The sequence below is a fragment of the Penicillium robsamsonii genome, assembly GCF_028829455.1.
Source record: "Penicillium robsamsonii strain IBT 29466 chromosome Unknown utg000004l_segment0_segment0, whole genome shotgun sequence".
Lineage (NCBI taxonomy): Eukaryota > Fungi > Ascomycota > Eurotiomycetes > Eurotiales > Aspergillaceae > Penicillium > Penicillium robsamsonii.
In genome coordinates this window covers 746,365-760,053 of record NW_026643222.1, presented here as the reverse complement: position 1 = coordinate 760,053, position 13,689 = coordinate 746,365, and the positions used below count along the sequence as shown (strand labels likewise).

Here is a 13,689-nt window from a genome sequence, read left to right as displayed (position 1 = left end):
TACAGACAAAGCCTTTCAATCTATCTTCGAAGCACAAACCACTTCTTCTCTGGGCCACCTACCACCGTAAAGCCCAGTTCTCCCTGCTCAGCTAGTTTATACAGGACTTGTGTTATGAACGGCCCCACCATCATTTCTAGTGCCGTTCCGTAAATATGGGAGGTGACTTCCCGAGCTGTCAACAATACCCTCTCCTTCAATCTATCTGCCATAAATGTAGAATAAACAGCCTTTTCAAGCATCTCCCAATGCTTGGCGTAGACTATGAGCTTGGCGGTTAGATCTTCAATCACGGCGCCATGCCCGGGGTATCCAACTCTTATATTCTCGCTATGCACTCTTTGTCCCATCTTCTGAATGCTCTTGAGATATAGTCCTAAGTTTTCCACGACAACACTGGTTCCATGACCTAGGATATTATCACCTGTAAACATAGCACCGGTTTCCTCCAAAAGAAAACACATATGGTCTGTAGAGTGTCCAGGCGTGAAGAACGCTTGGATTGTGGCCCCATCAGTCGCAAAGCTTTGGCCATCATGTATTGGATTTTGGCAACGGTCAGGATCTGCTTTGTAGATGGCTCCTTCAAGGTGCGGATAATGACAGAGCAGTTCGCGCAGACCTCCAGTGTGATCGGAATGCCAATGGGTGAGGAGCACTAGTGAGATGCTGAGATGATGTTGTTTTAAGAAGTTGACCAATGTGTCGATCCAAAGTTGACAACCCTTCGGATTCAGTCAGCCTTTTATTCTAACTGTTTGAGAATTGGCATTCAAGTTCACTGACCTGTCCTGTATCTATCAAAATTCTTGTCTGGCCGCTCCCGACCAAATATGTATTCGTGCCTTGTAGTTGCATGTCACCTGGATTTCCACCCAGTATTCTCACCACCACCGCACTGAGCTCGGTCACTACAGGCAGAGATGGTAGTTTGGAGTTTCGAATAACTAGGTAGTCGTGCCATTCCGGCTGGGTCCATACTTTTGGAGTGAACATGGTGTTGGCAAGTGTACTGAATCGTAAAGCACCCCGCGGCAGCATTATTGGAATATCGATATACAACTATCTAGATACCTAGCTATCTCGGTGGAAAACCTAAACGTGGCATTATTGCCTACCTATTCAGATCTGAGACTCTAGGGCGATTATTTATGGTCGGAGTCCGAGGTCTGCACAGCTCCCGCACGGGCCCCATGGCCCCAAACAGCCTCCGGGGAATCAAGAACAGCCCGATTGGCAGGACTCCGGCTTCGCGAGGTTCAACTCCGAGAAGTTACATGCCGGATTCTTTCGATGGATAGTTTTCGATGGATGGCTCAATTATAAAGTCAGAGGTTGTCGACAGAAGATCAAGTCTTTCATCCAACACAACCAAGCAGTAACACACACAATACAAGCGAAGCAGTTTCGTTTTTCAGACTGCAGTGGACTATCCAATAAAATGGCTGCTACACAAACTGTTCCTGAACAGTGCACCGTACTGGTGGTGGGAGGTGGCCCAGCCGGCTCTTATGCCTCTTCGGCTTTGGCTCGAGAGGGCATCAGTGTTGTTTTGCTTGAGGCCGACAACTTCCCACGGTTAGTCTCCTTGTGCTCAAACCGCCTTCGGCTACCTATTTTCATGATTTTCATGGTCGCTAACCCTGACCGTAGATACCATATTGGAGAGAGCATGCTCCCTTCTATGCGCCACTTCTTGAAGTTCATTGACTGCTATGAGAAGTTCAATGCGCACGGATTCCGTATCAAGGTAAGTTATCAGTCCTGAAATATTAGGAATCAGCATGTAAATCATGACAATGCTGATCTGTTCGTTCCAGAACGGTGGTGCTTTCCGTCTCAATTGGTCCCGTCCTGAGACATGTAAGTTTATCCAAGCTGAGCATATCTTCATCATCGTTCAAACTTAACTTTCTCAACTATAGATACTGATTTCGTTGCTGCCGGTGGACCTGACGGGTACTCATGGAACGTTATCCGTTCTGAAGCGGATGAAATTCTCTTCCGTCATGCTGGTGAGAGTGGTGCTAGTATCTTCGACGGTACAAAGGTTACCGGCATTGAATTCGAGGAAACCTCCGAGGACGCTGTTGATTCCGCGAACCCCAACCCGGGAAAACCAGTTTCCGCAACTTGGTCCCGCAAGGATGGCAGCACCGGCGTGGTGAAGTTTGATTATCTCATTGATGCCAGCGGTAGGGCTGGTCTTGTTAGCACCAAGTATCTGAAGAACCGTCGGTACAACCAAGGTCTGAAGAATATCGCCACATGGGGCTATTGGACTGGCGGTGGTACTTATGGCGTGGGAACCCACAAGGTCGGCGCACCGTACTTTGAAGCATTAAAAGGCAAGGAGCTCCTTGCAAATACTTCTCAGCACTTTGTTAACTAATGTCATACGTGCAGATGCCAGCGGCTGGGTTTGGTTTATCCCTCTTCACAATGGTACCCACTCAGTGGGTATTGTTATGAACCAAGCCAAGGCAACTGAAAGGAAAAAGGCTATGGATTCACCTTCCAGCAAGGAATTCTATCTCGAAAATCTGAACCTAGTTCCAGGCATCCAGGCATTGCTTGAGAAGGGTGAGCTTGTCAGTGAGGTCAAGTCGGCATCCGACTGGTCTTACAGTGCATCATCCTACGCCTTCCCCCATGTTCGTATTGCTGGAGATGCGGGGTGCTTCATTGACCCTTTCTTCTCTTCCGGGGTTCACCTTGCCCTGTCCAGTGGGTTGACTGCTGCAGTTACCATTTCTGCTGCTATCCGTGGGGATGTGACGGAGAAGGAGGCAGCACAATGGCACACCAGCAAGGTTGCCGAGGGATACACCCGCTTCCTTCTTGTTGTTCTCAGTGCCCTCAAGCAGATTCGGGGTGGTGACGATCCGGTCTTGAATGACTGGGATGAGGAGAGCTTTGACCGTGCCTTTGATCACTTCCGCCCTAGTAAGTGACTTTCACGCGCTTTCTTGGCAACGAATAGTTTGACTAATAAAACAAACAGTCATTCAGGGTACTGCGGATGCAGACTCCGAGAAGAAATTGAGCACTGAAGAGATTTCTAAGACCATTGACTTCTGCTTCCGAGCTTTCGCTCATGTTCCCGTTGAGCGGAAGGATGCTCTGATTGAGAAAATGAAGAACCATGGTGTTTCTGACCCAACCGCCACAGATCTCAAGACCCGTGAAGCCCTTGAGGAACTGAAGAATACTCTCTCGTCCGAAGAGTTGGACATCATGAACACTATTCGCGGGCGCCGCATGATCCGTGCAGAGGATTCATTGAACATCGACAATTACAGGCTGGATTCCATCAATGGCATGGCACCTAACCTTGAGCGAGGAAATTTGACCCTTCGTAAGGCGGAAATCAATAAGATTGATGTCTCAAAGAAGGACCTGCTTTCCTTCCTTAATGGTGAAGCCGCAGAAGAAAAGCACCACGAGACCGAGGAGATCAAGGCCCCAGTGGCAGCTGTGGCGGAAGTTGCGCAGTTGGCAACTTGAAAGCATCTGGAGAAAGATTCCAATGGCCATAGAATGACAGTTACATTTTTTATTTTACCAGCAATTGCTTGTGTATTGAAATATATCAATCAACGAATTTTTGAATTTATCCAAGTTAACTTGAAAGACCTTGAAAAATTTCGGCTGCCTTGAAACGGAATAGAGACATCAGCATCGAGGGCAGTGCAATGGGCTGGTAGATCAACGATTATTGTCCTGTTAGTGATATAGGGGTTCACGTGCTCGTACCTTAAACTTGATATATTAGGGCATTCATATTCAAGTTAGCGAGTTGCTCACCGAAGAAGAGAAATTTTAGTCATGCGGTATCAACCTAGGTTCCTTTCGGCAAGTTTAGGTTGATGTTCAGAAGCTTCAGTTAAATATTTCGTTTCACCTTGTTTCTTGCTTTAGCTATGGCTATCTTCCTATGAAGGTTCTTAGGTTCGTTCGAATTCGAAGCCTCGGTGTATTTCCAGAGATTGAAATCGCAATATAGAGCGGGTTTTTATCCTCCCGTGTAACTATACATTTTCTTTTTAGTGTGGGATAAACAACTAATTTTTTTATCGTCCAGTTGCATATTTGAGGACCGCTCTCATACAAATCAGGCGTTTTATGTGGCGAGGAGCTGACAGAACTTTGATCCTCTGGTCGGCTACGTTCAGAATAAAGTTATTATAAGCGGCTCTTACAATAAACCAGTTCAATTGAATGGCTCTCAGGCTACCAAGGAAAGGATCGGCTCCTCTCCCCTAAAGCAAAATAATTATCAGATGACAGATGGGGCCTCCACCAAATATTCTTAAGCTTCATATTTGGTCAAATGGTCATACAATAAATGCCAATAAAAACCGAGGATACATCTACTTTAAGGAGGTATGGGATGCATAGTCCGCATAATATGGCTATCTTGAGAGATTGTTCTCGTTTTTGGGCTATATAGAGCTGCAAAGTTTTATGCAGAGGGAACTTCAAAAGAAGACAGCTAGACCTTCAATTTCAAAATTTGGGTTAAAATAGGACAAATTCCGAACTAGCCTATCTTATAGAAATTTTGGAGGACTTATTTTTCGGACTCTAAGCTGAAAAACGACGTGTAATGCTAGAAGACGGAGACTCTAACCCTGCAGATGAAGTCTATCATTAAGGGGGGGGGATGACTTCTTAGCTCCTTTCTGGGGCGCAAGACTACATTGGAGATGGAATATATGTAGCGATATTCCTGTTTAAATGAGAGCGAAGAGCTTCCAGTGGCAAAAGGGGACCTATCCAAAATGTATTAACCACGGCCGCTAAACTTTCACCCCGCCTGTGGTGGAGTCATCATCACTTTCAGCCTCTTCGCTACCCTCACTAGAAATTGAGGGAATACCCCAAAGGTTAACCCTCGAGTCTATATGAGGCTCTTGGAAAGCTCGGACGGCTTCATGTTGATGGGCGAGCTTTTTTCTCAATCCATCAAGGGAAAGAGCAGCCATAGAAGGACCGAGGTCAGAATCAATTTCAAAAATGGTTGAAGATCCCCCTGCTGTCGAGTCCGGGAACGCCATTCTCTTACCGACACCGGTAGCGATATCATTCTTCAAATCTCTCCGAACAGTTTCAGTCATGCGAGGAAGAACGTCCTGTTGACGCTGAAAGCGCATCCCGGCATTCTGCTCGTTTGCACGGATATCGGGAAGTCGCCAGTTCATATAGAGCTTCTGATGAGAGGGAGGAGTTGCGTAGCGTCCTGGGTGGCAGGAAATAAACAGATGACAGAGGTAGCATGCTGGCTTGCTGCATCCAATATACCTGTCCCGCTCATCCAGAAACCTACCTCCCGTCTGCTCAAAGTGATCAAGTACCAGGAGTTCAGCATGTACGCGGGTTTTTCCTTTGCAGACATCCTTAGACAGCACTCTGTCCAATTCTTTCCCCGTGTATATTCGTTGTAGCTGCTGCAAGAACACATTCCGCTTTGCTGGGTCAGAAAACATACGGTTGCTAATCTTCTGTATGGTACAAGTACGCTCCATAAGTATGATCGGGTTCTCCGGCGACGCGCCAATTGTTTCAATGCGCAAGCCTCGGGATAGTGTCAATCGGAGTCCGATGGTGGATTCAACCAGACGTTTACACCGGGCCACATGCTTCCCCAGCTTGTAGAGCAACTTATGGAGTCGCTCAAATTTCCGACATTGCTCAAGGCTCTCGGAGGTTTGATGCAAGGCCGTGAACAACTTCCGGTCCTTGTAGCTGGAGAGGGCTAAAGCTGGCATGTCGCACTCTTGAAGCTGGACACCTTCCTTCGATAAGTGTGCTGAAAACCAGTTTCGGAGCTTTATGATGCTACTGTGATCTGCTCGGGGTAGTAAAGCATCGTCAGTCTTCGTGTCCATCCAGAGCTGCTCTCTTCAAAGGCAGAGCTTCGTACCTTTTAATCCAGGCTCAGTGTTCAGTCCGCCCATCACAGATGAGACCGATTTATTCACTTGCTGATAGTATTCAAAGATCTTCGGGGCGTTGAGAGGCAGCACATAGTCAGTCAAGATCTTCATAACCCCTTGGCCTTCCTCTGTGTTCAGTTGAAGGGTAGAATTCTCGACTATCCACAAGATAATCAGGCAAACGTCCTCTAAAAGAGTTCGGACTGCCCTATCAATCCCACCATTGGCAGCTATCAGGATCACTATCGCATCTGGGGTTTCTTCAAGAGCTACCGCGGTAACATAGCCAGGTTTCTTCTGATACGCACATATGTAGGCAATGGCATCCACAAAGTTTCGATAGTACTTGGGTTGAGTCGATCCCATGCTTTCTTCGCCGGGCTTGATCCGATCCCCTCGGACTTCGCTCAAAGTGTGGAGCAAACAGAGGGGCTCATATAACAATCGCAGTTTTCTAGGCTGATGGGCTATCAGCAAATTCGGGTCTTCTTGGTCCATCGAGCACAATTGGAGAAGTGTTTCAGAAAATTGATGAGAGAAAATTCCGGAAACATTTGTCTGGGATCTCCCCGCAGCACGCCTGGATTATATCCCTCAGCCTCCTCACTCTGCGTCTCTTCTTTGTTTCTTTTTTTTTTTTTCTCGATTCCTCCCACTTGTCCTTTCACGAATGTCTATCTCTGCATGTTGATTTTCTCTCCATCACGTTGTGACAACTCATATCAGTGCCATGTCATAACTGCATCGATTATCATGCACCTCTACTACTGCGCACATACCACTCCTTGCTGCAGTCTGTTAATAGATCGATCATATTCCCTGTGCATTGCTTACCATTATTCTCCATTCACAGCGTGAACCATATTCGTGGCTGCTATTAGAGATGATTGATGGGATGCCTGATCTTGCCCCGGATGAACAGCACATTTGCAGAAGGATGGCACGTCAATGACACGTCACGCTTTAGACCTCTCTAATGCATTTCAGTCTGGAAATTAGGCGAGATTTTTCCAAGGCAGAGCCTCACGGTGAGTCACAGCCGTTCCATCCTATTGTAAAAATGATTCAAATAGGAAGGACGATCTAGAGAGTATGACTTCTTCAATTTCAAAGAACTGAAACACTGCTTTTTATCAAACCAAAGCATCATTATGGCTGTCTTTCAAGCTCACCATCAACCCACTGGCCTCGATGGTGAGTTTAGTGGCAGCCTATCTCGCAGCCACCTCCAATCTAACAATACAAAATTTGTAGATATCCTCATCGGCACACTTCTCTTTCGCGCATCAGTGATATCGAGCCTCACAGGCACTGGAATGTCCCGCAACGAGACAGAGGTCAGCCCTTATATTCCGCTGTCTCTCATCGGGTATCGGACTCATGAAAATACAGGCTTATTGCAACCATGCTTTCCAAAATTTCAACTGGAGGGGGCTAATTGGGTCCGCCGAGTCCTCCGACGAAGTCCCTCAGACGGCCATCGAAGAAGGTAGTGTCCGAGACCACGGGGTCGCGCTGCTAGGGCAGAGCTATAGAGTGTATCCTGAGTCGCAATTTTCGCTTATATGGACCCTCGCCGACACATTCTCCCATGCTTCCGGATTGAGTCGAGATAGCAGTCATAGAATGACGATGGATGAAATATCCAACTCAAGCCTTCCTGGTCCAGATCACTCAACATCTGGAGGTACCATCAATCCCACTGCGGATCTGCCTCGTTATACTTCTGCGCTGAATGAGAGAGGACAGAGGGAGAATAAAAAGGTTGTTCGAACTGAGGATCGGATAATCACACTCGATCCTCCTAGATTTCAGGTGACATTACGGTATGGAAACATTACTTGCTCTGGTATTGGTCGGACAAAAAAAGAGGCGGCACATTTAGGTGCCAAAAAGATTTGCCACCAATTGAATGAAGCTATATGAATATGTTAGAGATCAGACTGCCCTGACGATTGTTTGTCAGACTGAGCGTTTGTTCGTTTGTTTGCTAGCAGGGTATAAAAACCCTGTTCTTGATAGATTGAATAGCAGAGTTTTCCTTCTCTCTTCCTTCGTAGCCTAACAGAACAGTTTGAGTACGCAGTTGGAAGGTAGAGCTTTCCCGGAACCCAATAGTTAATCTAACAAAGTACGTGATCTGATTTGCGATAATGTAGGTAGGCTTCAAATGAGAATTTTATGAGCATTTGGTAGGTTCATCAGAAAATGCTCTAGTAATAGCCAGCATCTCTGACCTAGCATGTGACTTGTCAAAAATAAATTAAGCGACTTAAATACGCTACTTCGTCCTCAGCAAATGTATCTTGAATTTCTTCCTCCTTCTTTCCTCCTTTCGAATTCCCTATAATCATATTTAGATTCCACTGATCCATCACCCAACAATATGGCCTTGGTCAATATGGAGAAGCGGCCAATACAGGAGCGAGCCTATCAATTAGAAATGTTTCGAAGTAGTCTTCAGCAAAACATCATTGTCGCAGTGAGTTGTTTACAGTGGCCCCACAAGCTCGTCGGAACTAAATGCTGACTAGAGCGACCCAGATGGGCACCGGGACAGGAAAAACGCTCGTGTTTGTATTTCCATACGGGTTGACCTTCTTTGACGGCACTGATACATGTCCTAGAGCGGTTCTTCGGATCCAAGAGGCACTGAATATGAATCCAGATAAGGTATTACCTCATATCACCCCCTAGGTGCCTTTGCCCCTAATGAGCGGGTGGGGACTCATGGGGTCTACATAGCTTGTGTGGTTCCTCTGTCCTACTATCGCGCTGTGTGAACAACAAGTCGAGGTTCTCCGGTCCCATCTGCCTTTCAGCCGCCCTCGATCATTCACCGGTAGGGATCAAGTGGACCATTGGGGAGAAAAGTCCGTCTGGGATGCCGCTCTGAATGGCGTTCGAGTCGGAGTCTCGACCCATCAGGTCCTGTTGGACGCCTTGACTCACGGGTTCCTAATAATGAATCGGCTTTCATTGCTGGTATTTGACGAAGGTACGAGGGATTGAATAACACTAGGGCTGTTTAGAAGCTGACGGTGATTGAAACTAGCTCACCATTGTACAAATAACAGTCCGGCAAACAGAATCATGAAAATTTTCTATCACCCCTACAAAAAAGCGATGCCAGCCTGCTTGCCTCGGATACTGGGTCTGTCTGCCTCTCCAGTCCATACAGATATACTTAGCATCCAGTAAGTTCAAAAGTGAGATAAAGAGGGATAACTGCTGATATTTATGTGCCAGGAAGCTGGAGAGCGATCTCGATAGCAGATGCATGGCGCCACACCGACATTACAAGGAGCTTTTAGATTTCACGAATCGCCCTAAAGTGAGCATCTATCGTTTCTTGGAAAATGATAGACTCAACCGGACAGCCGAGCCCCATATATTAAGTCAGCTGCGTGAACTTACTAATCACGCAGGTAAGTATCATCATCCGTCGATGACTTCGCAGCTTCGCCGGTTTGTCCAAACATCGGAGGCTTTAAATAACGAGTTGGGCAGCTGGGCAGCGGCCGAGTACATCTTCAATTCCATCAAGAAATTCAAAGAGCACAAACGCTCTCATGCTGAGATAGACTGGTCCCTTAGTACAGTTCAAGACTTCACCATGCAGACACTTTGCGAACTTGGCCCGCTGGAGCAGCCCCAACCACCTACCGCTTCCCATGGTTTCTCTCCCAAATGCCGGGGACTGCTCGAGATCCTGTCGCGGGCAGTGGATCGTGATATCCAAGGGCTAATCTTTGTGTCTCGGCGGGCCACAGCAATAGCTCTCATTTCATTGATCGAGCACCATACTACCATCAGAGATCACTTCCGCTGTGGGACTTTTGTCGGCATGTCTAATATGAGGGGCATGACAGGCCTTGGAGAGTGGCGCGATGATACCCGCTGTCAGGATGAGACGCTGAAAATGTTCCGTATGGGAGCGCTGAACCTGATAATAACTACTAGTGCCTTAGAAGAAGGAATTGATATCCCGGCATGTGATACTGTCATAAGCTTCAATCGACCTCTTAGTCTGAGGTCCTTTGTCCAGAGACGTGGACGAGCTCGCAAACCTCAATCTACCTTCATTGTCTTTGCAGATGACGAGCAGGAAGAGGAGCAGTTGGGGGTCATGATAGATAGAGAAGACGAGCTGGCACGGGTGTGCCAAGATGTGACACGAGCTTTACCCAAGTCACCGCCCGAGGAACGCTGTAATTTGTCAATGAAAGTGAAGAGCACAGGGTATGTATGACTCCACGAAAGACAAAAAAAAAAAGAGAGAAGACAATGTTTTCCAACTAATCCCTGATAGCGCTGAGCTGAGTATGTCGGATGCTGTAATTCATCTAGACATCTTTTGTGCAAAGCTGTTACGACAACCATATGTCACCAACCAACCTCTTTACAACTATCGAGAGAGTCCCGATGGCCAGGTTCAAGCCACAGTCCTCCTACCCAGTGCCCTCTATCCCTCCCTCCAAGAAACAGACGGCTTACACTGGTGGGCCAGTAAGAAACATGCCAAGGCCGACGCTGCACTGCAAGCGTACAAGGCCCTTCGGGGAGCAGGTCTTGTAAATGACCATCTACTACCCACCAAGCCCGCCGACCTCATCGACCCAGCATTCTCAACTTGCAAACGAGTTCATCTTCTACCGGAGCAAATCCACCCTTGGTCAGAGGCGGCTGCTCAATGGAATTCTGGCGGGAGAAACCTCTACGCTCATCGTCTACAAATTGAACGCCCGGGAATCAACACCCTCGAGCTGATGATGATAATTCCTCTACAGATTCAGAGACGGATTTCCTTTCCCTTATTCTCAGATGGCGAGACCATAGTGATGGTACACCTGTGGCCGGGCTCACTTGTTGCCGCTGACGATGAAACTATTATACTCTACCATCGAGTCACCCGTCTGATTCTCCAGTCCATACATGGACATCTGCTACAACCCCAGCATCAGATGGATTTTATTATGAGCTTTGTTCCCGATGCCACACCAGCTGCGATGCAACAGTTCTTGGAGACATACTCTGGCAGCATCCGCTTAGATGAGGCTTTGGAGAATGCAAATCGCACCGGGCTACCGGGACTTATCCGTAGTACCACGCGGTATTTCCATCCATATATCATGAACTCCTGGCCCTTGGAGTCCCACGACAGTCTTGATTACCTTCAGACATACATACATGCCCTACCTCGGAGGCGAAATTTTCTGTCTCGTTTCCCGCTCGAAGGTTCAAGGCCCCTTCGCCCGGTGACGGACCATGAGGCCCGAAACACGCTCCCAGAACTTCAGGGGCTAACAATGGACCGACTACCCCTCTCATGGGCAAATCTTTCTCTCTACATTCCCAGCATCACCTATGAGCTCGGTGTATATTTGGTGACCGAACAACTGCGGGAGCAAGTCTTATCAGACATGACCTTTCGCCGGATAGGTCTCCTTTCCCGGGCAATCCGGCCCACCTGCTCTGAGAGACCGGGTCAGTTCCGGCGGTTGGCCTTTGTAGGTGCTACTTTTCTCAAATATATTACCAGCGAGCAGATCTTCCTGCATCACCCCACTTGGCACCAAGGGCTACTATCTAAGCTCAAGGATACTGTTATATCGGACCGGGGACTGGCTCAAGCAGCCAAGATGTGTGGACTTGGGAAATTCCTCATCACAAAACAGTTTAACGGCAAGAAATGGAAGCCTGAGTTGATTTCCAGCCTTTTGTCGCTGCCACGCTCTGGAGAATCGCGGAAGGTCAGCGCCAGGACGCTAGCCGAGATGGTCAGAGCGATCGTTGGCGCGGCATATATGGATGGCGGCAACAAACAAGCAGCAGGCTGTGCCATTGCTATTGTACCAGCAATCAAAACCTGGCATGCTGCAGTACTGAGTGATGGAAGCTATAAGCAGACTAGGCCAAGTCCCGTGATCTCGTACTCTTCGCCCATGCACGAGATGGAACAACTGATTGGGTACACTTTTACAGACCGCAGCTTGCTGGTGGAGGCCGTAACACATCCTTCTCACTACGCGTCTGGGCTACCTCGAACCAGTGCCTATGGACGATTGTCCTTCTTGGGCAATGCGGTGCTCGAGCAAGTGGTGACTGAGACTCTGATTCATTCTTCGAACCGGAATCTGAGAGTGGAACGTTTGCAAAGCCTGCGAGCTGCCGTCACTAATCACCTCTTCTTGACATTCCTATGCCTGGAGTTCAATATGGAAGTTGACCACCGCGCCAGAGACGTCACTCGGCCGAATCACAGCCGGACGGTGGAGACCCCGGATGAGTTCTATCTTTGGACATATCTGCGGTCACACAGCCTCGAACTTACCACTGCCCTCGGTAAATTTCGATCAGCATCCCGGCGCGACTGCTGGAAGATTCAACGAGCCTTCCTAAAGAAATCCCAATATCCTTGGGCTGAGCTGTCCGCGATGGAAGGCCATGCTGTCCTGGGAGATATTGTTCAAAGTGTGTTGGGGGCGGTATTCGTGGATTCTGGAGCGAGCTTGCCGGACTGCCAGCGTCTGACTGACAGAATGGGGATTCTCCCCCGTGTGAAGCAATTTCTTCACGATGATATCGTAACGGATCATCCCAGGATCCTCGTACAGAAGCTATATCCGGGGACAAAGATCTCTTATCAAGGCTATACCATGCCCGCCTCAGACAACCCTTTCTGCTGTGCGATCTGGGTGGACGACAAGAAAAGTGTTGATCTCCAGGGATTCACCAACACAGGTGCTGCCATGATTTCTGCCTTTCTAGCTGTGAATCGGCTTTTACAAGAGAGACCCTAGGCCCAGCGAGGATGGTACTAGATCTTGCTTTTCTTTCTTGTCCTGTTCGAAACTACGCCAAGGTACATTACACTATATACAGGAAAATATAGGAAGATTATCAATTCATTTTAATTAACGACCCGTTCTCCACATACCGCAGTGAGGAGGAAGCGATTAGGTATAGATACGATGTGCTCTAGTCGAGGTAGGAATGGTTAGTTTTCTAGTTATATGGAACATACTACTTCTTAAGAAAGAAAAAGAATGTCGGAAGAGGGTTGTTATCCAAGCATAAAGCCAAGTCCCTCTTTCTTATCCACCCTCTTCTTTCACCACGTATCTAGGTTAGGCAAGTAAAATCTGTGTTCGATTCCATTGTTAATAATCTGGATGGAGTCAACTTTGACTGGAAATATCCTGAAGTGGTTGCCCTAATATCTTTAAAGTCTGAGTAAGGGCCTGATCGACATTGGCTGATGGCGTTTGTCTTTTCAAAATGAGTTAGACCGGAATTGAACTGATCTCCTTCACCACATGCTCCAGAGCAACAGACATAGTGCATGTTGGCAAAGTGGCTAGCTTTGTAAGTTGACGGACTGTTATTGTTGCCAAGGTAACATGTGTTCTTGGTCTGGTCAGAGTCAACACTGCTGCATGAAGTAGAGGTACCGCAGAGATTCCTGCAGTCTTCAAGGGTTGAAACTGACTCGATGTTGAGCTAAGGCGTGCCGTGGCGCATTCCATAGCTCATGTAGAAAGGCTGGTTATCTTTTAAACAACTGACTCGATGGAAAGGTATTAGAGATACTGTCTTACCTCGTCGTATGGGCTGACATAGACTTCACAATTGGCCTCGGGACAGGTCGTGCTACAGCGGCCAGTTTTCATACTGGGCTACTTGCCGGAGGGGCAGTCGAGAAGGTATATAGCTGGCTTCCGTGGGAGGTTGTTTGGAAAGACCCGTG

At 47.7% G+C, this 13,689-nt stretch overlaps 4 protein-coding genes across 4 annotated transcripts; 2 read left to right on the top strand and 2 right to left on the bottom strand.

The window, feature by feature from the left end:
* Window positions 1-20: 20 nt before the first annotated feature.
* N7447_007767 (uncharacterized protein) lies at window positions 21-996 on the bottom strand (the record flags this gene model as incomplete). The annotated part of the gene is made up of 2 exons (XM_057232029.1): window positions 21-725; window positions 787-996. The coding sequence occupies 2 exons, from the start codon at window positions 994-996 to the stop codon at window positions 21-23; spliced, it is 915 nt and encodes a 304-aa protein (XP_057083794.1).
* Window positions 997-1,441: 445 nt separating this feature from the next.
* N7447_007766 (NAD(P)/FAD-dependent oxidoreductase) lies at window positions 1,442-3,507 on the top strand (the record flags this gene model as incomplete). The annotated part of the gene is made up of 6 exons (XM_057232028.1): window positions 1,442-1,578; window positions 1,654-1,750; window positions 1,821-1,863; window positions 1,926-2,328; window positions 2,414-2,946; window positions 3,005-3,507. 6 exons carry the CDS (start codon window positions 1,442-1,444, stop codon window positions 3,505-3,507), a joined length of 1,716 nt encoding a protein of 571 aa, XP_057083793.1.
* A 1,295-nt stretch (window positions 3,508-4,802) lies between these two features.
* N7447_007765 (nucleic acid/nucleotide deaminase domain-containing protein) lies at window positions 4,803-6,437 on the bottom strand (the record flags this gene model as incomplete). The annotated part of the gene is made up of 2 exons (XM_057232027.1): window positions 4,803-5,851; window positions 5,927-6,437. The coding sequence occupies 2 exons, from the start codon at window positions 6,435-6,437 to the stop codon at window positions 4,803-4,805; spliced, it is 1,560 nt and encodes a 519-aa protein (XP_057083792.1).
* A 1,888-nt stretch (window positions 6,438-8,325) lies between these two features.
* On the top strand, window positions 8,326-12,742 carry N7447_007764 (ATP-dependent helicase dcl2-2; the record flags this gene model as incomplete). Its single annotated transcript, XM_057232026.1, has 6 exons — window positions 8,326-8,421; window positions 8,484-8,612; window positions 8,685-8,937; window positions 8,995-9,136; window positions 9,189-10,181; window positions 10,252-12,742. The coding sequence occupies 6 exons, from the start codon at window positions 8,326-8,328 to the stop codon at window positions 12,740-12,742; spliced, it is 4,104 nt and encodes a 1,367-aa protein (XP_057083791.1).
* Between the last annotated feature and the right edge of the window lie 947 nt (window positions 12,743-13,689).